General features: G+C 37.3%; 1 protein-coding gene across 1 annotated transcript in view; it reads left to right on the forward strand.

Moving 5' to 3' along the window:
- The first annotated feature begins 510 nt into the window (after window positions 1-510).
- The window catches only part of dsg2l (desmoglein 2 like), a 31140-nt gene continuing 8017 nt past the window's right edge, over window positions 511-23633 (forward strand). Inside the window, exons 1-11 of the mRNA XM_081374118.1 lie at window positions 511-597; window positions 2681-2803; window positions 5158-5313; window positions 6331-6472; window positions 17883-18043; window positions 18390-18524; window positions 18909-19094; window positions 19359-19624; window positions 19731-19873; window positions 20610-20831; window positions 23178-23399. Coding sequence (XP_081230244.1) covers window positions 547-597; window positions 2681-2803; window positions 5158-5313; window positions 6331-6472; window positions 17883-18043; window positions 18390-18524; window positions 18909-19094; window positions 19359-19624; window positions 19731-19873; window positions 20610-20831; window positions 23178-23399 — 1807 coding nt within the window. The 5' untranslated portion in view covers window positions 511-546. The remainder of the gene's footprint in view (window positions 598-2680; window positions 2804-5157; window positions 5314-6330; window positions 6473-17882; window positions 18044-18389; window positions 18525-18908; window positions 19095-19358; window positions 19625-19730; window positions 19874-20609; window positions 20832-23177; window positions 23400-23633) is intronic.

The following is a 23633-nucleotide window of genomic DNA, read 5'->3' on the forward strand; positions in this document are numbered from 1 at the left end:
TGTCTAATTTTAAATAAACACAAAAAAATGAGATGAAAAATTAACTTAAGCAAGAAATTTACTTTTGCTATAGTTTAATAAATGTCTATGGATATCTTCCAAAAAAAAAAATTAATTTTGGTGCAATTTTTTCTCTATATAGTGTTGATATGACAACTAGTAAATACACCAAGTTTCGTCATGCTAGCATAACCCGTTTTATTAGAACTGTCTGTTTCCAAGGAATAAGAAATTCTGAACACACGATTTACTGTAAACTTATCAGGGCACCGACATGAACCTCCGTAGAGTTATTACACAGCATTCTCACATTAATGAAGATTATCTGAGTGTCCAGTGAGAAGATTGTTTTAAATTGTTTTGTAAGCCTTTATATTGGGTGTGACGATGGACTGACTGACTGTCTCCCTCTCGCGCATACCCCGCATTCTCCAGCGCGCGCCCGAAGCCCCGCCCCCGCCCTGCCCCGCCCCCGCTGACCGTTAGTTAGTCCCTGACCGTGTGTGTCAGAGTTCCGCGAGTAACGGCAGGAGAAGCGGCCGGAGAATGGCGAAGCTCTGCGGGATCTCAATCTTCTTGGTGCTGCTGAGTCTGGCGGTGAGCAAAAAGATTAAAAAGTTGTTTCCAATGTTCATGCTGACACGAATATAGTCTTAATACTGTTGTGTGTATCCTTAAAGTTTCGTTTGTTTCATTTGTATTGTTTTCTAAACACTCTATCAACACTCTTTCATCAAGAATCTGTGCTAATAAGAAAATTGTTTTATATGTGATTTAAGAGCGTAACGTTACATTGTTGTTTTCTGTTTAACTTGTGTGTGTGTGTGTGTGTGTGTGGGTGGGTGTTTGTTCTTTCTGCTGGTCATTCTTACACAGATGTGTGATAAGAGAGGGGATATGAGAGTGTTATTAATCAACTTTAGGAAAGAAATATACAGAAGAACTGTAGGCTATAGACTTTGTCACACTCATACTCTGTTTATATGGAGACAGACATTATTGGTAGGTTAAACTATTGTATTACCAGATTTCCAGAGGAAGAGAGCATAGGCCTAATCTTACTGACTCAGGGTGGGAATTACAGAGTTGTTTGAAGAAGTCAAAACAAAAGGTTGGTAGTCTTAAAATTTGGCTATTATTATTTTTTCTTATGGCGAATCTTCAACTTTGGCACTTCATGTAGCAACCAGGTAACTTAGTGCTGGGCGGTATGACCAAAAAATGATACCGGTTTCACATGACGGTTTTTATTTTTCAAGCATGACTGGGTGTAAAAAATATTTGTTAGTTTGACTCAAAAAAGTAAGTTACCCGGTTGCCTTAAAATTGAGTTAATTGAAACTAAAATGTGTGGATTTTGTTGTTTCAACTATTATTTTGTTATTTGAATCAAAGATTATTTTTTAACTTAACGTTGTTTTGTTGTATAACTTAAGATTAAATATTGTATCAACTTATTCAAGCAATCAAAGGGATTAAGTTCATTTACAAATTTAAGTTCACTCAATTTAATTTAATATATGAACAAACAATTTTAAGTTCACTCAAATGAATCTTAACGACATATAGCCTAGTTTGTTGTAACAATTAGGCCTAACTAAAAAAGTTTACATGGTTGCCTTAAAATTATGAGTCAAATCAACTTAACATGACAAAAGCTTTTTTGTTAAAACAAATTATTCTGGAATAACACAAATAAACCATAACTTTTAACATTTATTATAACATTCACAAAAATATGAATTTATCGAATTGTCTGACAAGTATATCTTAGTATAAATGAGTATGATAGAATTAACTGCTGCTTGAATAAAAACATTAATACACATTAAAGCAACAGGATACAAGCTGTTGCTATAAATGTCAAGCATGTGTGAGAATAAACAAATGTCAGTGTGATGACTTTAACATCAGCTTGAATTAAGTGCAATAGAATTAAAAACAAAAAGCCATTTAATGAACATGACACATGAAAATCATTTGCTCAAAACAATATTTTGTCTGTTCAATAAAACAAAACAAGTATGGAGTACTACTGGGGTCCTAAGCTGGGACTCATCACTTCAGCACTTCACCACAGTGCAATTTATCTTTGCTTCTTTTGCATTCCAGTCGTCCCATAGTTGTGAATTTGTTTCCATCATCCCAAACGATGTAGCCTCAACGTAGCTGTCATGATCCCTGTCTGGTGTTCCCCTTGACTTGTGTGGACTTTTATGTTATTTCCTGTTCGGTGCCAAGTTTTGCAGTCCTTTGCAGTTTTTCTTGTTTATTAGTCCTTGTTTGTTCCCAGGGTTGTTTGCCAATCTCCCCTTGAGTGTATTTATACCCAAGTGTTTCTCATGTTGGATGTGTCTGGTGTTGTCCTTTGCTGGATGTGTTTGGTGATGCTCATTCGGTTCCCTGATGTTTATTTTGTTATTAAACTATTTCTGCATTTGGATCCAACTCTTCTTTTGTTTTTTTGAGTTCACCTAGCGTTAACAGTAGCTTGAGCAGAATATTTTTTATTGCGCATCATGTCCAGCTGTAATTCTGTCAAATTATGAAAAAAAAAGGTGTAAACTTATTATTTAATTGCATATATTTTGTATTCTTAAATCTGTTGTACTCCTAAAAGCTTATCCAGTGTAGTTTATCACATTATTTGGGACACTGATGTGCTTTTGTGTTTGTGTAGATACTGAACACTTCAGCTTCCGGAGGACAACAGAAGAAAATCAGACAGAAGAGAGAATGGATAATCCCACCCCATAAACTGAGGGAAAATAAGGATTATACGGGTCAGAAATACATAGCCAAAGTAAGATCTTCATTGTTTTTGTTTTCTGCAGTGTTTTTTTGGGGGGGAAAACCCTAGTGAAAAATAAATATACTTAAATGTATCTGAAATACATTTATTTTATGATAAGTATACTACAGATACATTATGTACTTAATATAAATACCCTGCAATTGTACTATTGGTATACTTAAAGTCTGCTAAATTGAAACTAGTAATTTTGTGCTTAATGTACTTTAGTTATCTGTAAATTGTACTGAGGTCCAACTAAAGATATAAGTGTATTTGATTGTGCTAAAATGGAGCTATTGATCGTATACTTTAGGCACACTTTAAATATCTTGCATTTAAATTATACAGTGAGCATACTTTCCCTACTAGTAGTGATATTAAACACTTATAAAGTTTTTTCCAAATTGCTTACATACAATTTCTGAAACTATGGCTCTATTTATCTAAACTATTTCTTGAAACTAAACACACACACACACACAACATGCAAACCATCAGACATCTCTTGCAAAAGCAAACACTTCATTCAAAACTATTTTAACTCATTCAAAAATGGTGTTTTTGCATAGTAACTCTACACACAAACATCAAATGATTAGCCACATAAACACAACAAACACAGATGTGAAAAATGTAAAACACTTCTATCGTGTGTCTTTTGCTTGTTCAGTGTGCAGTGAGTGTACAGGAGTGTGTCACACGCACATGTATGTGCCTAAAATACACCGTATATATACAGTATGTGTGCACAACAGAAACATTTTACACTTATGGAACTGAGCTCAATCAATACTGAACTGACTTGAGCTGAATATTGACATATGTGCTGATGTTCATGTGCATTTTATCTCATAAATACATTCTTTCCGACATGACTTGAAAACACTGTAACTGCCGAAGCTAAACCTTGACCTCCATTGGTTGAACCAGAAGTTGACACGTCAGACTGTTGTATGCTTATAGACCATAAAGCCAATGCATCACACTCACCAACAATTGCTTTTGCTTTACTTTAGCTAGAGTGCACACTATTGGGGATCTGTGTTGCAGATTTGACACATTTGTCAGAAGGAAACCTTTATAGTCGTTGCAGCAAAAGACTCATCATGTACTTCAAATCTGAGAATAATTTCTTTAGATGATGGCGCTATGTATTGTTTTTTCTTTATGTAAGACTTTCTTTTTGTGCAAACCAAAGAAACTGTGAGGAATGAACTGAAATAGTTTATTTCTGCTGACTGGTGCTGTAAGGACAGATTTTCCAAACACAACTTTTACCCACAGCGCAAATGTAACAATGAGCAATTTGCAAATAAAATGATTTAATTTGTTAAATATTTAAGCATAAAATATTTAAATAATATTTAACCTTTTCAAAAATGTATCCACACTTTGAATATCAGGTAGGCTATTGCTTAATTCAATTCAGATTTATTTCTATAGCACGTTTCACAATTTTGCATGGTTGCAAAGCAGCTTTACATAGGCTACATATAGAAAGTAGATACAGAAGTAAAGATATGTAATTATGACAAATAAAGAAAAAACAACATAGCCTATAGTCAGTTTGAAATAGTGAAAAAAAAATCATGTATGCCTACCTGATCAGAGGTTTGTTACTTTAGTGTATTCCTAATACACTCCAATGCACCTACTGTAGTGCATCTTTTCTCATTAAAGGAACTTTAATGTCAAATAAAATGTCAAATACTCTCTGTGGTCATTAAAAAAATCCCAAAAAAGAGTAGGGGTATAACCCCAGCATCCTGGCCAAATTTGCCCCTTGGCCTCTGTCCATCATGGCCCCCTAATCATCCCCATATACACTGAATGGCAGTAAGCTGGTGTGTGGTGGGCGTTCTGGCGCAATAAAAGTGTGTTATCAGTATAATAGTAATGTATGTTAAACACTCTTACAGTGTAATTGAATTGCAATTGTAATGTCACCAAAAAACATTTGAAGTTTATGCTGAGTGAATTCTACTTTTCAAAACTAAAAAACAAGGGTATATTTAAAGTGTACTTGAGTATACTTGGAATAGTTCCACTTTAGCACAAACAAGTATATTAAATACAGCTTTAATTGAACTTCAGCACTGCTTTTGTACAACTAAAATGCATTTAATACAAAATTAGTTTTTCCAGTTAGGCAGACTTTAAGTATACCAATGTATAGCATGCCACAAATACATTTAGATATACTAATTAGTACATGCAAATAAATTGTGCTTAAGTATACTATCTTTTCACTAGGGAACACTTCAGGTTTTTTTTTTTTTTTTATTAAATAGAGCACTTTTCACACTTTTCCAAATGCTTCTTTTTTAAACCCATATTAAAGAATGACATTTATTTGATTTCAGATCCGTTCAGACGAGGAGACCAGGACAAGTATCCGGTATTCACTGAGTGGATCAGGGGCGGACCAGCCCCCCGTCCACCTGTTCGTTGTTAACGAGGAGAATGGCTTGGTCAGGATCACTGGAGTGTTGGACAGAGAGAAAACTCCCATTTATTACGTGAGCAGCCCTTTCATCTTTCATGCACGCCTATAAACGTTTATTGTATGGGTGTCTGTCCTTCGCTGAGTAATCTATGAAAGTGTACTGATGACTCAGTATGAAAGATAACAGCTCGCAGCAACATTTCACAGGAGAGCTTCATTGTCATGAAGTGGCGAATGTCATGCATTCTGCCTGAATGACAAGATTACTAAATGAGGTGCGGCTCATACTTAGCCTTAGCACATGTTAAAGAGAGGTAAAGTAAAGTCTGTGCGAGAGAAATAATGATACGTTAATAAGTTCAAATTTAAGTTGAAATGAAACAAGAATAAATGTGGGGCTTGATTTTGTCCATGGGGAATTGATTGAACGGTTGTGGTTTGCTGTTGGTGGATCTCATTTGGGTGACAGGTTGCCTGCAAGAGGGAGGGAAAGATATTCTTATTAAATATTACGTGGTATAAAAAAAACCTAGTATACTTTGGACTCAAGCCGTGAGTTAAATATGTTGATTTAGGCAGCTTACATGAACATGATCATCACTAGGCGACAAATGAGTTGCTTATCAAAGTGAAGCTAGCTAATGTGAAGGGATAGAGAGAGTTTGTGCTTGTGGATCAGAGTTCACACACTTCAACCGAGCAGATAAACAGCATTTACTGAGAGGAGTTCTGATTGGGGAGCTTTTATGATATTCTGATACTTTTAGCACACCCTGGTTTATCCTCTCTATCAGGACTGCCTATCATATTTTAGTTCATTTGACGGGGTGTTTCATGTCATTTGTGTTGCATTGTTCTCATTGAATGCCGTTTTGGAAAACATATTTGTTATGGGAGGATGATGTGTAAGAGTAAGGGTGGGGAAATATGAATGCCTGCCAATAAATACGAATTTATACTGAAAAATGACTGGCTGATGATAAACATTAAGTTGCCAAATGGTTAGTGAGAATATATCCAATTTCACTGCTTAACTTTCATGTCACCAAAAACCAGTTTGAACATGTTGAAATGATTTCCTGTATTCCAGCTTCGAGGGATGGCAAAGTTTCTGGATGGGAGTAAAGCTGAGAAGGATATTGAGTTAAGAATCGTGGTGGAGGATGAGAACGATTGTACTCCTGTGTTCAACTTGACTTCAACTGAATCTGTTCCTGAGCTGAGCGCCATAGGTACTGGGATAATTCATGAAACTCATGAAATTGCTTCGATCATTTGAAGTGTTCAAATTGTTTGTACAGCTGACTAAATGAAGGGTTGCATTATGAATTAGATTCATGATTTGTCAGGCTAGTGGTCTAAGTTTCATTTAAAGGTGACGTGGGTTTAAAAAAAACAACCTAAATGTGCATGCAACATTACCATAACTCATAAACATGGCAGAAAAAGTGACGGGTAACAGAACATTCTCATTTTCCACTAGATATTTTCCTCTAGTCTACATCTCATCAGCAATTTCGCTTTTGGCCCACTCTGCAGCAGCCGACCACTAATGAGCGAATGTACAGTGACTCAAACTGTGCTTTCGCGCTATGGCTGGCGCTGAGCCAAAGTCAGATGTGCTCAGCGCTTGTCATATATCACAACTATTCAGTGTTTTTAACCACATAATGTTTATTTTAGGTTTCAGACATTTAAATACAAATAATTTGCAGCAAAACAATACCTTTATAGTTTGTAAAATACACAATGGTGTCTATGGAAGCAGCAATAACAATCCATTCAAATATATTTGCCGACGTGTTTTATTCATATCAGATACACTGTGTTAGTAACTATAAAGTTTACTCTATTCTTCTCCCAGTTCACCGGCCACTTACTTTCATGTATTTCGGGAGAAACTGATGAATTCACGTGCTGTAATAAATCCAACAGTGATGCCGGCTCAACAACGTAAATGTCTGTCAGCCATCGCAATGGACTGTAAGACGCTTTGGATAAAAGTATGTAAATAGGGTCTATCGGCCCAACCCTATTTACATACTTTTATCCAAAGTGTCTTACAGTTAAGCAATATAACAAGCGTTTAATCTTAAAAAGGCAATACATACGCAAGTGCCAGTAATACAAAGTTTCAGTCATCGTTCAAGATATTATAAGCTAGAACAAGGAATAATGAGAGCATAGAGATTATTTTTTTTAACAGGATGCAGTTAAGTGCCGTGAGTCCTTTCAAGCTACAACTGGAGGAGAATTTGCACCACTCCTAATGATTGATGTGGATGTTGAAGCTATGACAAATACCTTCAACACAGTCATGAGAGAAACTGCCAAAGACATCATTGGCCCCTATCGCTCAAAGAACAAACCTTGGCTTACAGATGAGATTCTTGAAATGTGTGATACCCGGAGAAATCTCAAAACTAGGCACACAACTGTGGCAGCAGAATACCATGAAATCAATAAAAAGATCAGAAAAAGCATGAAAAAGGTGAAATAAGATTGGACAGGACAGCAGTGCTTAGAAATAGAGAATAGTTTGAAGAAAAGCATTCCAAACTGTGAAAGACCTAACTAAACAAAACAAAAAACAATCAAAAATCAGTACCATACCAGGTAAAGACAGGAAATGCCTCACTGAGGAAAGCAACCAAGCAAGTGGGATTTCTGTACACAGAAGCGCGAGCCGAGCATGAATCCCAATGCGATGCTTCATGAGATAGGATGCAAGTGGCTAAACTAAACAGCTGTTTTGGAAGGGGAGATTTACAGGTAAAGGTAAAGAGTCAAGTCAAGTCATCTTCATTTATATAGTGCTTTTAGCGATTGTTTCAAAGCAGCTTTACAGTGATAATAGGAAAGAGACCGAGAGAAGAAGAAAGAGAGAAGGACATGGAGATGAGAGAGGAGAGCAGGTAGCCCATTGCATACTGTGCCCAGAATGAGAATAACTTTATTACAATGGATTTCTATTTAACACAGATATACTACAGATATATATATGTTCTTTGCCAATGACAGTGGAAACTATAAGCTCAATTTAACAACACAAGCACACACACACACACACACACACATATATATATAATATTGCCATTATTATTGTATAAATATATATATATATTTGCAGTGTTTCCCCTAGAAATTTTTCCAGCAGCGGTGCTGTTACGTTTCCAAGCCGGTCGCGGGGGTCCGGGGGTGCAAGATTTTTTTTTTTTTAATGACTTCTGGCAAGTTTTGTGGATAGAAATGGACATTTTGAGACATACAAATTTGACATACCATCAACAGAAGGCATGATTATTGCAGCACGTACCTTGAACTGGTCACAAACAGGATTAGGACAGGATTATTCATGTTTTTCTTTTGTGTTAATTTTCAGCTGTAAGGTAGAAATTGATAGTGGAAAAATGAAACTCTTTCCTCCCTCACCTGCACTACTGATCTTTTTTTCTGTAACACACTTTAGCACTTAGATACATCATCATGTAACCAGTACTTTAATTTATGTTGACGTGCAAAGAGTTCATCAGGGGCAGGGGCTCAAGTGTAATGCTGTGATTAATCGCATTTCCCCCAAACTTGTAATCATCAATATTTAAATGTAGAATCACTAATTAAATTAAACACACAAAAAAGGGAAAAAAGAGAAAAATGTCCACACAAATTGGACAGAAAATAGCCCTATATTAAAATATAAAACATCAATATATTATTCTTCATTCAGTTCTATGCAACATACTCAGATTTAACAGATTTATTTTTTGACTAATTATCAAAATAAAGTATAGTCATACAAAGCTCTTATTACCAGAGCATGTGACCAGAGCAGGTAATTTTACCATTGTTGCCCAGCATGGCTATACCAGCTCAGCAAACAGAAGTCTACTACTGAGAAATGTAACGTTATTTGAGCGGACTTTGCTTTTCCAGTGCATGATCGGCGTTTGGGCCGTTAAGGAGCAGAACGCGCAGCGCAAACACGGAGCGGAACATTGAGCAGAGAGCGCAATGCGCCGCACACACTCACACACACACAGAACGGAGAGCGCGGCGCAAACACCGAGCGGAAAAGACCCGCACCTGAAGTTACGAAACAAGCTGCGCGAGAATGAAACCTGATCGCCGAACACGGAGGGGCGGGACGGCATATTTTCCATAGACAGTAAAAAAAATGGACACAGTGACCCCATAGACTTCAACGGAGAAAAGCTCGTACCGCGAACTCCTTTCCGCAAGCGCTATTGCTCGCTCTCCCGTGGCGTCTGTCGTTGTGTCTGTCGTTGCGTCGCTTCTATTATGAGTGCGCTTTCCGTGCGCCCACATTTGAAATATTTGCATGTGAACGACTCCTTATGACAACGTGTGTAAGTGAATGTCGTGATATTACTGATGATGTGAAGATTTTGCAGCGGCGCTGAAAATCCAGCCGCGGCGCTGCGCCGCTGCTTAATACATTGTAGGGGAAACACTGATTTGTATACCTCGAATGTGTTTGAATATTTCCCTGGGACTTTTCACAGTTTGCATTACTTCACTTGTCTGTGTTTGTGTAACTTGCATCATTAAGCCAGTAGGTGGCGACAAGTGACTGTCTTTATGAGGGAGCAATTGAACCAGTAACAGATTAGTCCAAAAACATTGATTAATTTTGGAAAGAAAAAGTAGCTGAAACTGATCTTTGATGCTCATACTAATTGCTTATATATGCCCCTAGACACAGAAGGATTGCATTGGCGTTTGATTGAAATGCAAATAATCTTTGAATCATTTATTATTTAAGGCCATTCCCGTTTTGAATATGTGATTGTGTATAGTCAACAATAAGTAGAAACATTCTGCATTTTCATTTTGTAGTGTGGATCATCGAATGCAACATTTAAACCGATTCTCATGTTTAAGGATCTGTTATATGTTTGACAAAATAATTTATGCTACTGCCACGGACATGTTTCTTGGAGGGAGAAACAATAAATTACAAGGCTGTATAGAAGAGTGCACTATTGCAGACTTATACACTGAGGTTTTAATTACATTATTTTAATATAGTCAGTTGAGAACTAAAGTGGGCCGGACTAAGGCATGAAACTCCAGGGCTGAAAACGAGTCCCACTCTGGCCGTGAATAGTGACAAGCAGATAAGTCAGAGGATAAGAACTGGAAACTGTGAGTACCATACCATACCTGTATGGAGAGACAAAAATATCTCTCTAAAAACAAAAATCTGACTTCTACGTGCACATGTTCTCTCAATATTCATATATGCCTGTGAGTCCTGGACCCTCACAGTAGAGTTGCAACAAAGTATCCAGGCACTTGAAATGAGATGCTATAGAACCATCCTTGCCATCTCTTACAAGGACCATATCACAAACAAAACGGTGAGAAACATTATTAGGCGCGAAGCTGGCCAGTATGAAGATCTCCTCACTGTAGTTATAAAGAAAAAGCTGGAGTGGTATTAGGGCTGGGCGATATGGCTGAAAACTGTATCACGATATAAGTGTTTCATATCGGTCGATATCGATAATTATTGAATTTTTTTATAACATATTTAAAATAAGGACCAGTCCAGGAGACAAATATATTACATTTAAAGATTTTTTTATTTTAAACTTAACCTACCTTTGATTATAATCCCATCAGTTATAAAGGCAGAAATGTCAACACGACCATGGAAAACTCAAAAGTCTAAAATCACAATGAACACTTAACAATTATCTCTTAACATTAAGGTGCAAAATTAAAGAATACGTAAGAAATGATTTATAAAGGGGTGGGCGATATGGCAAAAATATAATATTACGATTTCTTTCTATAAATTCTATAAATCTATTTCTTTCTATTTTCTATAAATTATACATTGATACTTATTAAAGCTATTAATAAAGTTATTAGTCAAGAGCAGTGAGTGATTTTCTCTTTACATTTTGTTGTTTTATTAACATTAAAGGGATAGTTCTCCTAAAAATTCTAATTTTCATAATTTACTCTCTCACGTTGTTTTAAACTCGAATAAGTTTCTTTCTTCTGTTGAAAATAAAAGTTATTTGGAAGAATGACCAACAGTTGATGTACCCCAGTGACTTCCATAGTATATTTTTATGGAAGTCAATGGGGACCAGCTACTGTTTGGATACCCACATTCTTCAAAATATTAATATTAGAAAATATTAGATAATTTTTATTTTTGGGTGAACTATCCCTTTAAGGACAAGCGGCAGCGTGTTTACTATTACTGTCTCTTTAAGAGCTGCGCGCGACGCGTCTATTATACACGCATTTGACAAGCAGATTTTCTCTCAATTTTCTCAAGTTTGCTTTTACTTTAGACATATCCGACTAGTTTATGTAAACCTTGTGTGTATATAACAGTATTAGCAAAATAAGACTCGAAAGATAACTTAGTATTCAGGCGCTGGTAGACAGGCTTTTAGTGCATGTGAGCTTCACATGTATGCGCTGAGAAACGCACACGCTAGAACGCATCAGCACGCGAATAACAGAGAAACTGACGACGGTCTTGCATAATCTGCAGACGACATTGGTCTGACTACGGTCAGACTTTAAGTCAGGCGAGCTGACTTTTTCTGTTTTATCTAGTTACTAGAGAGTGAGTGCCTTTGTTCATGCAATCAAACTTGCTTTGCTGGTTGGTTCCAACGGAAAAAAAAAATAAAATTATCGAACGTTTTATCGAACGCATTTTTTATTGATATTGATTAGGTGTCTATCGCGATACATATCGTTATCGTTTTATCGCCCAGCCCTAAGTGGTATGGACATGTTGTCATGTCAAAAATCTGTCCACAACAATCCTCCAAGGCAGCGTCCCAGGTGGCAGAAGACGAGGCAGACAGAGAAAGAAGTGGGCTGATAACATCAGAGAATGGACTATGAAAAGCTTTGCAGAGACACAGGCACTAGAACATGACCGAGACAAGTAGAGGGACCTGGTCAGATGTTCAACATCGCAGCGACCACACCAGGTCATGGGACTGATGATCATGAGTTAAGTGCTCTCGGAAGAGATGAGTTTCATGAAAAAGATTCCACCAGCAAGGAACAGTGAAAGAAAACATCATAAAGAGTGATTTTGTGCTTGTCTGTGATGGAAACATTAGGTGCTGCTCACTTACCGATCGCAGGCTTCTGGAGGGGATGTAGACTCGTAAGAGAGAGTGAGAGTAGGAGGGTGCAGAGCTCGTGGCCAGTGCCATTGAACGTGGCCCATTCAATGTCTTGAACTTGATGCGGGTCGCAACCGAAAACCACTGCAGAGAGATAAACAGAGGTGTGACGTGGGTCTCTTGGGCTCATTGAAGATAAGATGTGCTGCTGCCTTTTGACTGATTTTCAGAGGTTTGGTTGCATATCTTGGCATATAAGTCCAGCAAGAAGAGCATTACAATAGTCTAGCCTAGAAATGACAGGGGTCTGTACAAGAAGCTGTGTTGCATGCTCTGTTAGGAAGGGCCTGATCTTCCTAATGTTGTGCAATGTTTTTTGCAATATGAACTTCCAAATGTCAAAGATTATGCCAAGATTTCTGGCAGAACTCAATGGGATTATCATTAAGGGCTATTCTATTAGGGGATAGAACAGTTACGAATAGAAAGACATTAATGAAAAGGTATTAGCGTATGCCGTGTGGTTGATGTCCAGTGTTGCTAGCTGAGCAGAAATACATGATCATGTTTGGCTTGGTCCCCTCAAAGGTGCGTTGGATTTTCTCCTTAGTGTAAAGGTTAAGAGGCCCATCTATCACTGTTTTCCATGTTCGTAGAGTTAGTATCTGGAGTATATATATAGGCTATAATCTGTGTTTACACAGCTTTTTTTAAATGGTGGGTGCTGGTGTTTTGCCTGCGTTCGGCCAATTAGCGTACACTAACGTCACTGGGCTGCCAGGCTGGGAAGATACAAAGCTCTGTATTCGCTAGGTTAAGAGATGTCCACCAAGCAGTCTTAGATCCTCAGCTCTTGTCCTCCGCTACATTTCAGAGACTTATGGATCATGTGTTGTCTAGCCTTTCTGATTACGCAGCTGCATACTTGGAAAATATTATTGTGTATAGTTCATCCAGGGAGCAATATCTTCAACATCTGAACGAGGTGCTCCATCGCATTCAGGAGGCGGGTCTCACCATTAACTCTTCCAAGTGTGCCCTAGCTAAAAAGGAAACTGAGTACCTAGGGTATGTAATTGGTAATGGGGTCATTAGACGTCAGCTTAAAAAAATTTAGGCTATCCAAAACTGCCTTCTTCCAAAGACAAAAACTCAGATCCGATCATTCTTAGAATTCCAGATTTTCTGGACAGAGAAAGCAAAGAAAGCTTCCAGGACATGGTGGTGGGAACTCCAAAATAGGGTGTGGCTTCCTCTCATTGGCAGATAGGCACATGATACGTATGCACGATTTTTTCAACAATCCAGTTCAGCGCAAACTCCGCCCCACAGCTGATTCTAAAGTGCAGATTTCCTACACAATGATATACTACAACAAATTCTAACCCTTAAACCTACCCTACACCTAACCCTAACCCTAACCAGTGAAAATGACTGCATGGCAAAATAATTTTTCTGCTACCATATTTCCTTCCCAAGTTATTGCATGTCAAACAAGAGAGATATGCAAAATCATAATAAAAATTATGTTTTTTTTTTGTATTTATCAGCAGTTTCTCGGCAGGAGAATATCCAAATGTAATGTAATTTATATTTTCAAAAAATTTGAAAAGAGTTCTATCAAACGATACCTACCTTTTGACTCTCCTTGTTATAGTTTTGAAGTTATGAGTCTTTACTTTTTTGTGTGTCACTCAGACAAAACAACTCCAAAAATGGCCTCAGGGTTTAAGGGGTTAATAAGATTATGCAATATGAGATCGTCGAGCTGGGCAGATCCGTAACTCCCCAATTTTACCTCAGGACAATGGGACCTTTTTAGTTTCACTCTGTGTCACTACACCCTCCTTCCCTGTGAATCTCAAGCCCTGGAACTCCCCCGTTGCTTAGAAAACAGAGATAAAGTAAAAACTTTCTCATGTGCTGCACTGAGATGGCTTGCGGGAAGTAAACTTCAGTCCCAATGCCACTGGCCATGAGCTCTGTGACAATTGGCTGAAGCCAGAGCCAATGGTGAAAGTCTCTGTGCGTGGAGTCCCCACCTCGTTTTGGAGATCTCCGGTCTGCAGTTATATCTGCGTGCAGACAGCAGACATCCAGTGGCATACATCAGTAGAAAGCTGTATCCAAGGGAGGTACGGTATTCCAACATTGAGAAGGAGTACCTGGCAGTGAAATGGGCCTTAGATACCTTCAGGTACTACCTTTTTGGTAGAGAGTTTACCATTGAAACTGATCATCGACCATTACAGTGCATGGACAGAATGCAGGAGACCAGTGCTAGAATTACCCGCTGGTACCTTTCTATGCAGCCTTATAAGTTTAACATCCAGCATGTGCCCGGAAAAAGTAATACCACTGCTGACTTCCTCTCCCGCTTACCAGGATGAGATCTTAGGTGAGGGTGTGTGTGATGGCCAGGATTTATGCCACACATAATTCTTATACATTCATCTTTGCATTGATCAATAAATAAAAGGACATTACTATATTGGTTTGTTTAAAGATCTTGTTTTTGAGTTAGTGCACAGGCTTACTCAAAGCCAGTTAAAACCAGTTAAAAATCTAAAATTGGCTAAAATGGGATTTTTTTTTTTTTTTTTTTTTTTCATTTTTCAAGTTCATTTTTTAATTAAGATGACTTGAAACGTTTAGTACCTGGTGTGTTGTGGTAATGGACCAGCCTAGTGACGAAGAGATTCAAACAGGAAGTTGATCTGTTTTTATGGGAATTCTAAAGGAAGTGAGAATGGAGTAATTGTACTTTCCTAATCTGAAACTCAGTGGACAGTTGGTTATCATCTTTTATACTTTAAATATTTTCTATTGATCTAAAGGAAATTTCGATCAGATTGGAAGGGGTGGTGCAGATCTGAAATAATCCAATGAGTGTAAAAAATATAATAACAAATATTATATCAATTTGATGAAAAAAAAAATGTAATTTGCTTGCAATTGCCTTATGAACTGGTCAGTGGAGGAGCCTGAATATTTACCAAATATTTTTTATTGATATCTCTTTTTAGATGTCATTGTAACGGATCCACTACTGGAGGATTTAGAATCCATTTTCTGGAGTTTATTGAACAAATCAGCAAGTCCAGGGCAAACAAACCAGACGATAAACAGGAAATCGTAATCGGTGTCCAGACAGAAGTCAAGAAACCCAAATAAGCAGTCCAAAAGCAAACAAACCCAAAAACAATATCCAAAGACAGTAATCCAGAGAAAGGGTCATGTACATGAGACATGATAGTAGTCTGTAAAAAACAGGTTTTGCCTGGCATGTTTAGGATTCAAACTTTTTGCTTCATTGATGAACTCCAAATTCTTGTGATCTTAATGGTTACGCCTTCTTAACTTTGTCCATAACTGGCTATTCCAGAGACTGCCTTGAACTTATTAATATCCATAGCCATTCTGCTTGTTCAAATGACATAGCCAAGAAAAGAAAAGAAAAGAAAAGAAAGAAAAGAAAAGAAAAAAAAACACAGAAGAGACTTGAAATTCACACTTCTCTAACTCTAGTTGATTGTTTGCAAGGTGTGACTGTAGCACTGTTTTCACATGTTGAATGTATTGAGCTCTGGAAGAAAACATGCTTTACATAGCAGTAAAGCATGTCAAGAATGCCATTATTCTGGAGTTAGTGAGATACGGGCTGTTAGTGAGACCAAAGAGTATAATCCCATACTCATACTTGAAAGTCAGCAGGGGTTTATTATTATTCAAGGTAGCCAAGACTTGGTCTTAGTTCAGTGTCTTTCAAATCAGTCAAATCAGTAAATGATTGATCAGCCACAACGTTAAAACCACTGACATTTGAAGTGAATAACATATCGTTATAATGGCACCTATCAATCTATCATATTAGGCAGCAAGTGAACAGTCAGTTCTTGAATTTCATGTGTTGGAAGCTGGAAAAATGGGCATGTGAAAAGATCTCTGACAAGGATGAGTGGGTCAGAACATCTCCAAAACAGCGAGTCTTGTGGGCTGTTCCCAGTATGCAGGAGCTTTTAAAGTTGTGGCTGATCGGTGTATGCTATGCAGGTCACTTTAAAAAGTAAATACTGACCTTTAAATAAACACTAAATCTAATTTAACATCAGATCCTCCTCATAATTAACAGTAATTACCATTTGTTATATAAATATTTACCTGAGCAGATGATAAGAATCGCACATTCGGTACTGCACATATCTATGCATCAATCATCAGAATGCACAATGTGAAACTAAACGATTAACTGAACCCTGAGTTTTTTAAGTCAGGAATCTTCATGCTTTTGACATGTAAGCACAGGCACACAGATAAAGTCTTGCCCACATGTTCATGCTCTGATGGTGCATTAACCCTGGTGCCTATTCCACAAAAGACGTAGCAGGAGCTTCCACTCTACATACACACACCTTATACACAGCTTCCATTCTGCTTACGTGTCCGGTGTGAAACAGAAGATTCTATCCTTACAAAAACATATGATTGGGTTAGAATGACTGACTACTCTGACTTAATACAGTAGTCAACATTTGAAATGAATCAAAAAACTTCATCAAAGTTATCCTAAGACAAGAACGGGTATTGTTCAAAAATGTATGTATAACTTTGATGAAAGGTTTTGATCCACTTCAAAAGTTGACTACTATAGGGGCTTTTGCACCGGATGAACCTTTTCATAGTTCCTAGAAATAATGGCAGAAGTACATGCTTTTTGGCGTATTCGCACCACAGGAACTGGGAACCATTTTAGAATGCTTTTAGGGAAACTTAAAAAACTCCTACTTCAGAGTAGGGTCTAAACCAGCACTATAGGAACTACCAGTGGCGTAAGTGTACGCTGACTGGCCGAACACACGCAAAACACCAGCACTTTGCTTTTACCTTCATGTTGTTTATATATATTTTTTATTATTAAAGTTATGTTTACCATTCACCGGTACCAGCCTCCTTCTTTCCTTATGAATAAAGCTTGTAGTCAGCCCAGGATGTATCCAGGAGACTGCCCAGTGAAGGGCATCAGGCTGTACCCGTTCTTGTGCACCAGCATTGTCATGTCTCTTTCTATTTTCCTTGAATTCATGGAACATTTAGCACTCTCATTCATCTCAAAGCTCAAAGACAGCATGAGAAAACTGCTCATACGCACATAGTTCTGTTTTGGTGCAAATACCCATGTGACTAATCTCTTTGGAGCTGCAGGAAAATAGCCAAGATGGCATTGACTGGCTGATAGCAGCACAATGACTCATACAGTGGTCAGAGGTGTGGCATGCTGGCCTGTGGTATCGTTAACTAAAACTAAAACATTTACCATTCAGATTTTTTGTTTAGTTTAACTTAAAGTATTAAATAAGTAAAAGACAAATAAATCTAACAAACAAACAAAATACATTTCCCACTATATATTCAAAAAAAAAGCTCGTACAGGTTGTTTGAACACTTTTTTCACAAGTTTATTTGTATTTAAGGTGTGCTAAAATGACCCTTGTTTCTTCATGTCATTTTTCAGACATGCCTGTGATGAAAATCACAGCAACTGACGCAGATGAAGCAGGAAATCTGAATTCGAAAATTTCCTACAGCATTGTTCAAGAGAGTCACGCTAACATGTTCTACATTAATCGAGAGACTGGTTGGATACACGTCAGGCAGAACACGCTAGACAGAGAGGTATACAGTCACTAACATGAGTTTAGATTATTGAACCGCTTAGCATACAGACTCATTTAAAACTGATTTTGTAGTTCATTTCAGACTTAGGTGTTAAGTCAAATTTATTCTTGAATAAATGTTAGATTTAAAGATTGAAAATTTCCCATTGACTGACATTCAGAACATTGATTTCCTCTACTTTTCTGGATCGTTTTACCACAGACATTAACTAAAGGTTTTGAAATGAAGTTTTCACAATTCAGTGTTTTTCGAAGTTAAATAAAACTGTTAAATTTATCCGAATTGTATTTCTGATATTTGTCTTCCCCATAAGACTCTGAAGTTTGTGCTTTTCTCATCGCAGAAAAAAGACACTTACACGTTGACCATTGAAGGAACCGATTTGGATGGAGCTCCAAACGGAAATAAAGGGAGGGGGACAGCCATCATCAAAATTCTTGACGTCAATGACAACATTCCTACTTTAGAGAAAAACTTTGTAAGATGTCTTTTTTTTGGAGTATCACTACATCTAAGGTCCAGCTAGAGCCACTGCAACACATACAAAATGACTTAAAATGACGTCTTTAGTTCATGAGGACAGATTTATGCAGACGTGAGCTTGTAAAATGCATGTATTATATTTTATATTACATATTACACTTCACAAGCATTGAAAGGACAGGGCATTTAATTGATATGAAATGTTTTTTAATTTAAAAGTATAGTTCACCCTAAAATTAAAATCAAGTCTTCATTTACTCACCCTGCTGTTGTATCCCGCTCTTTCTTTTGACACAATGGGACACAAGGTCACAAGGTCAGGATTTTCATTTATTTATATATATTAATATATGTGTATATCATTTTGTTTGGTTTGTAGTATGAGTGCAGGGTGGAGGAAAACACTAAAAATGTGGAAGTGGCGAGAATTCAAGTGATTGATGCTGATCTGATCTATTCTGAGAACTGGCTGGCTGTGTTCACAATCGTGTCTGGAAACGAGGCCAGTTATTTCTCCATAACCACAGACAACAAGACCAATGAAGGCATCCTGATTCTCACTAAGGTAAACTGACCAAACTGTCCTTTTTTTCTGTTCTGCCTTTACAAACAGGGCTTTGTTTTCCCTTGTCCACGAGCTGTGTTCAAAAACGGGGGGAAATAATGGCCATGTATTGTTCAATTTCTGATTACTTTTGATGTAAAAATCTTACCAGCATTATAAGTGGACCTCATGGCACAGGAATAAATGTGAAGCAGTTCGATAGGAAGTGTCCTACATTCTTGCATCCCCCATTTCCTGCTTTTCACCCTTTGTTTCGTTTTGAAGGAACTGGACTATGAAGAGCTGAAGGAAATCAGTCTGCAGGTGTCTGTCTCTAACAAGGCACAGTATCACTCGTCAGTAGTTATAACAGAGAGAAAGACGTACACCATCCAAGTCAGTGTGGTCAACCAGCCCGAGGGCCCTCGCTTCAAGCCTGCAGTCAAAGTCATCACCGTATCTGAAGAAAGCACCACTAGTATTTTAACTAAGGTCATAACCAACTACGCAGCAATCGACAGCGACACACTATTAGTTGCTACTAACGTGAGGTGAGACTGCAAACATTTTGTGAAAGTTAACATGCCTTTACAACATACTCAAGAATGTGGTTTTGTTCAGATGTTGTAATAAAGGTTCTCATTTCATTCATTTTAGGTATGCAAAAGGCCAAGACATTGACAACTGGCTAATTATAGATGAGAGGACGGCTGATATAAGACTCAATAAAATTCCAGATTATGAGTCCAAGTTTCTAGTCAATGGCACATATTATGCCCACATAATCTGCATCACCGATGGTAAGTCAGTCTGTGGACATTTCATGATACGGATGTAAGACAGTTAGCATTGGCAAGCATACAAAAAGAAGAAGCAATAAACATTAGGGGTTGTAACGATACCCTCATGTCACGATTTGATACATATCACGATACAGAGCACCCAATACGATATAATTTCGATACTCCAAGACATGATAAAAGGTTAACACTTTTTTTTCTGTTGATTAAAATGCTAAATTTGGTATTACACATTGTGGGTGTAAATTAATAGGTTTGGACTTGGTGCTGGAAACCTTATGAACAGGACAATAGAGACACCAGAATAAAAATATTCATGATTCTGAAGCTGAAAACACAGAATTATTGTAGTCGAATATGCTTGCACTCTGTCACTGACGAGATATATTTAAAATAATTTAGGCCACTTTTTACTGGTAACGTAAGACATTTGGCATTATCAGAACCCACAAATTATTATACATTATTATACACCCCATATTATACATATTATACGCCCCATTACATTATTATACATTATATTCAACATTATATATAGTAGTTTAATGTAGTACTGACACTAAAAAAAAATTTCTTGGGGTGAACTATCCACGATAAATATTGTCACTATCCACGATACATATTGTTGCATTTGTATTACGATATATTGTGACACGATATATTATGTCTATTATTGTGTTGCAAACATTTAAATTGCATTTAAAGTCATGGGAGGAATATATCACTTCTGTTACAGAACTCCCAGCTAAAACTGCTACAGGTACCATTGCCATTCAAGTAAAGGACTTTAATGACCACTGTCCTGTGCTGATCCATCAGTCTCAAAGACTGTGCTATGAAGAGCACGTGGTTTATGTCACGGCGAAGGACGAAGATCAGTTCCCCAATGGAGCCCCCTTTGGTTTCACAGTGGACACCAAAAGAACAAAGGAGTCATGGCGTGTCGAACATCTCAACGGTAATGAAAAACTAGGACTGAAACTTATTGTCTTATGTGTACATTTTAAGATTTTAAAATACTTTATTAACCATACTTTCCAAGATTACTCCAGCTGCTGTAATCATAATCGTGTTTCAACAATAATAAGATAGTATAACAACATAATAAGTGATTATAACAATAATAAGATATGCTGTGATGTGAAAGCAATTGATTGATTGACTGATTGATGAGAAAACAGGCTGTAATTTAATTCTTCATTCATAAACGTCCATATTTATCATCCGTTCTCACTTAATAAGCAGTGTCATAGATGCGCATAGATTCTAAAAATAAACATAAAAACTATATGCACTCGTTTGAGTCAGATACATTTTTTATTGGATAAGAAAACATGCGCATAAACTATAATGGCAACTCGTTTACAGAATAAAGTCTTTGATGCGCATCAAAATGCGTCCCTTTGGGACGGCATAACTGGACTAACCAGCGGACGATCTTTTAGCACAGCATCTGAAATAATGTTTTGGTCGTTCTGAAATGCCTCTGAAAGCAAGATTATTGCATTTCGTCTGTGCTCTGAGACACAAGTAATTATATATGAAAATTTTTATATCCAGTCAGTGGCTTCTCCTACTTTTTTTTAGTTATATTTAGCACCTGTTTATCAGGAAATTAAGATTTTGTTCTTTTTGACTGGCATTTCAAATGTTCTGTGTTATATTACAATTTCGCGCATAAGTTTAATTCCCAACTTTGGATGGCAATGTCATCACTTGTTTCTGACCTATCACAATGTATTTAGCTGTTCTAATTTATTATGCTGGAAATATTCAAACATGACCATTTATCAAAAAATAACTTTTGTCATTAGCGAGCCTGTAATCACCCTCCCTTCACTCTATTCCAGTCACAACGTTACATTCCTGGGTGCTTTTTCATTTTCGTAACCAAAAAAAATACAATCCTTTCTTTGTCTCTTATGGGGCTAACAAAATGTCAACAATTTGAACATTTTAAAATGAATTTAGAGTTGTATTCCAAGTTGAATGACTCCTAAACTGCATTACCTAATGACAGCATAATGAAATGCTTGAGAAAAACATGCTTCACCTCTTTAAGAGCTTACTGTACTTACAGTGTGCGGGAAGGGACGTGTTCAGTTTGTTTAGTTTTGTTGCGGCCAATGCCACATTATTATGAATATAAATATTTGCCATATTATGTGCCATATTTATATATTTATATTAACAACGTCAAAGCAATGAGGTATTATTTATCATCATGAATCACCCACTAGCGAAAGACTGAGAAATGCTGACTTGAAATCAGCATGAGGGGCAATAGGGTTGCCTCATATTTCTTTTACAGCAATTTAAACCCCCTTCATGGGAATAATGCTGTAGATGCAGATGCATGACAGACATGTTATGTAAGCATTGCATTTAGATTTTCCATTAAAATGGAAACCATCAATACGTAACTGATTGTAATTAAAACCAAGAAACTGAGAAACACAGGGAACAGAACAGAACATGCGGATTAAACATCCATGTATAAACTAGACCTGACAATGAACACTTGAAACACAAGAACTAATAGACTAAGACACACCTGGAAACAAGGACTAATGAGGAGAAACATGAACAGAACAGACTACAAACTGAAAGTCCACACAACAAAAGAAAAGCACAATGAACATGTTACACTAGTGAATAAATAACTGGATGCAGTCTAGTGCATTTCTAGGACATTTCTTTACAAGCACAAGAATGCACTGTTCAGAAAAAGTCTGATTTTGGACAGTATGACACTATGTTGCTGTCTGGGATCCTGGAGAAGCTCTGGTAATTATCACATTACCCCACATCCTATCAGAATAGGGCTTAAGAGTATGTTTACATGACAACGATGTACTAAAAACAGACGATAACGTTGTCTAAATGATCCCCGTTCACACAGATCTGTGAAAATGACCAAAAAGGCTGTATTATGCATGCCAGGCCAGTAGTTGGCAATGTTAAGAAACACCCCACGAACACGTAATACACATGTGTGCAGCGTGAACATGTAGTATGTATGCGCATGACGTCACTTTGAAACCCGTTTTCAAAAGCTTGTGTTTTCAGGCCCCCAAAATGCCATTGCCGTGTAAATGAACGGCCAAAACTCATAAAAAAAATCTGTTTTCAGTTGAAAACGGTGTCGCTTAAACATACCCTAAGACTGTTAGTAAATGAAGTCATGCAGTTAGTTACCTAAAAATGTTTGAAACTAATTTTAGTACTGAATTTTTGACTCAAAACAGGTCATTAATCATGTATGAATCTTTTTATGTCTTCTTGTTTACCATCATATTTTCAGACACTACAGCGATATTCAGGTCTCAAACAACACTCTGGCCCGGTGCGTACGATGTGTTTGTGGATGTGAGGGACCAGCAGGGGAAGATCTGTGCTGCTCAGAGGCTTATCATAGACGTCTGCGCATGTGACGCATCCAAAGTTTGCCTGCCACAAAAAACGGTCTCTAGATTTGGAATATCTGGTGTCTTTCTAATGTTGCTGGGACTGCTGCTCCTTCTGTGTGAGTAGCAACATTTAACCTCTCTCTTGCTGTAGGGACGCGCTGTTTGTCAACACAGAAATGCTTGCATCATGATTTAAAAGTAAAATGTGGGTTTTCCTAGAAATAATATTTTTACTGCTTTCACACAGACAGTTTAGTATGGAAGCTTGTTTCTGCCACAGAATAAAAAATAAAGGTAATTGCGACTTTTTATCTCGCAATTCAGACTTTTTATCTTAGAATTGCGTGATA

Source organism: Scardinius erythrophthalmus (genome assembly GCF_964197995.2).
Source record: "Scardinius erythrophthalmus genome assembly, chromosome: 9".
Classification (NCBI taxonomy): Eukaryota; Metazoa; Chordata; class Actinopteri; order Cypriniformes; family Leuciscidae; genus Scardinius; species Scardinius erythrophthalmus.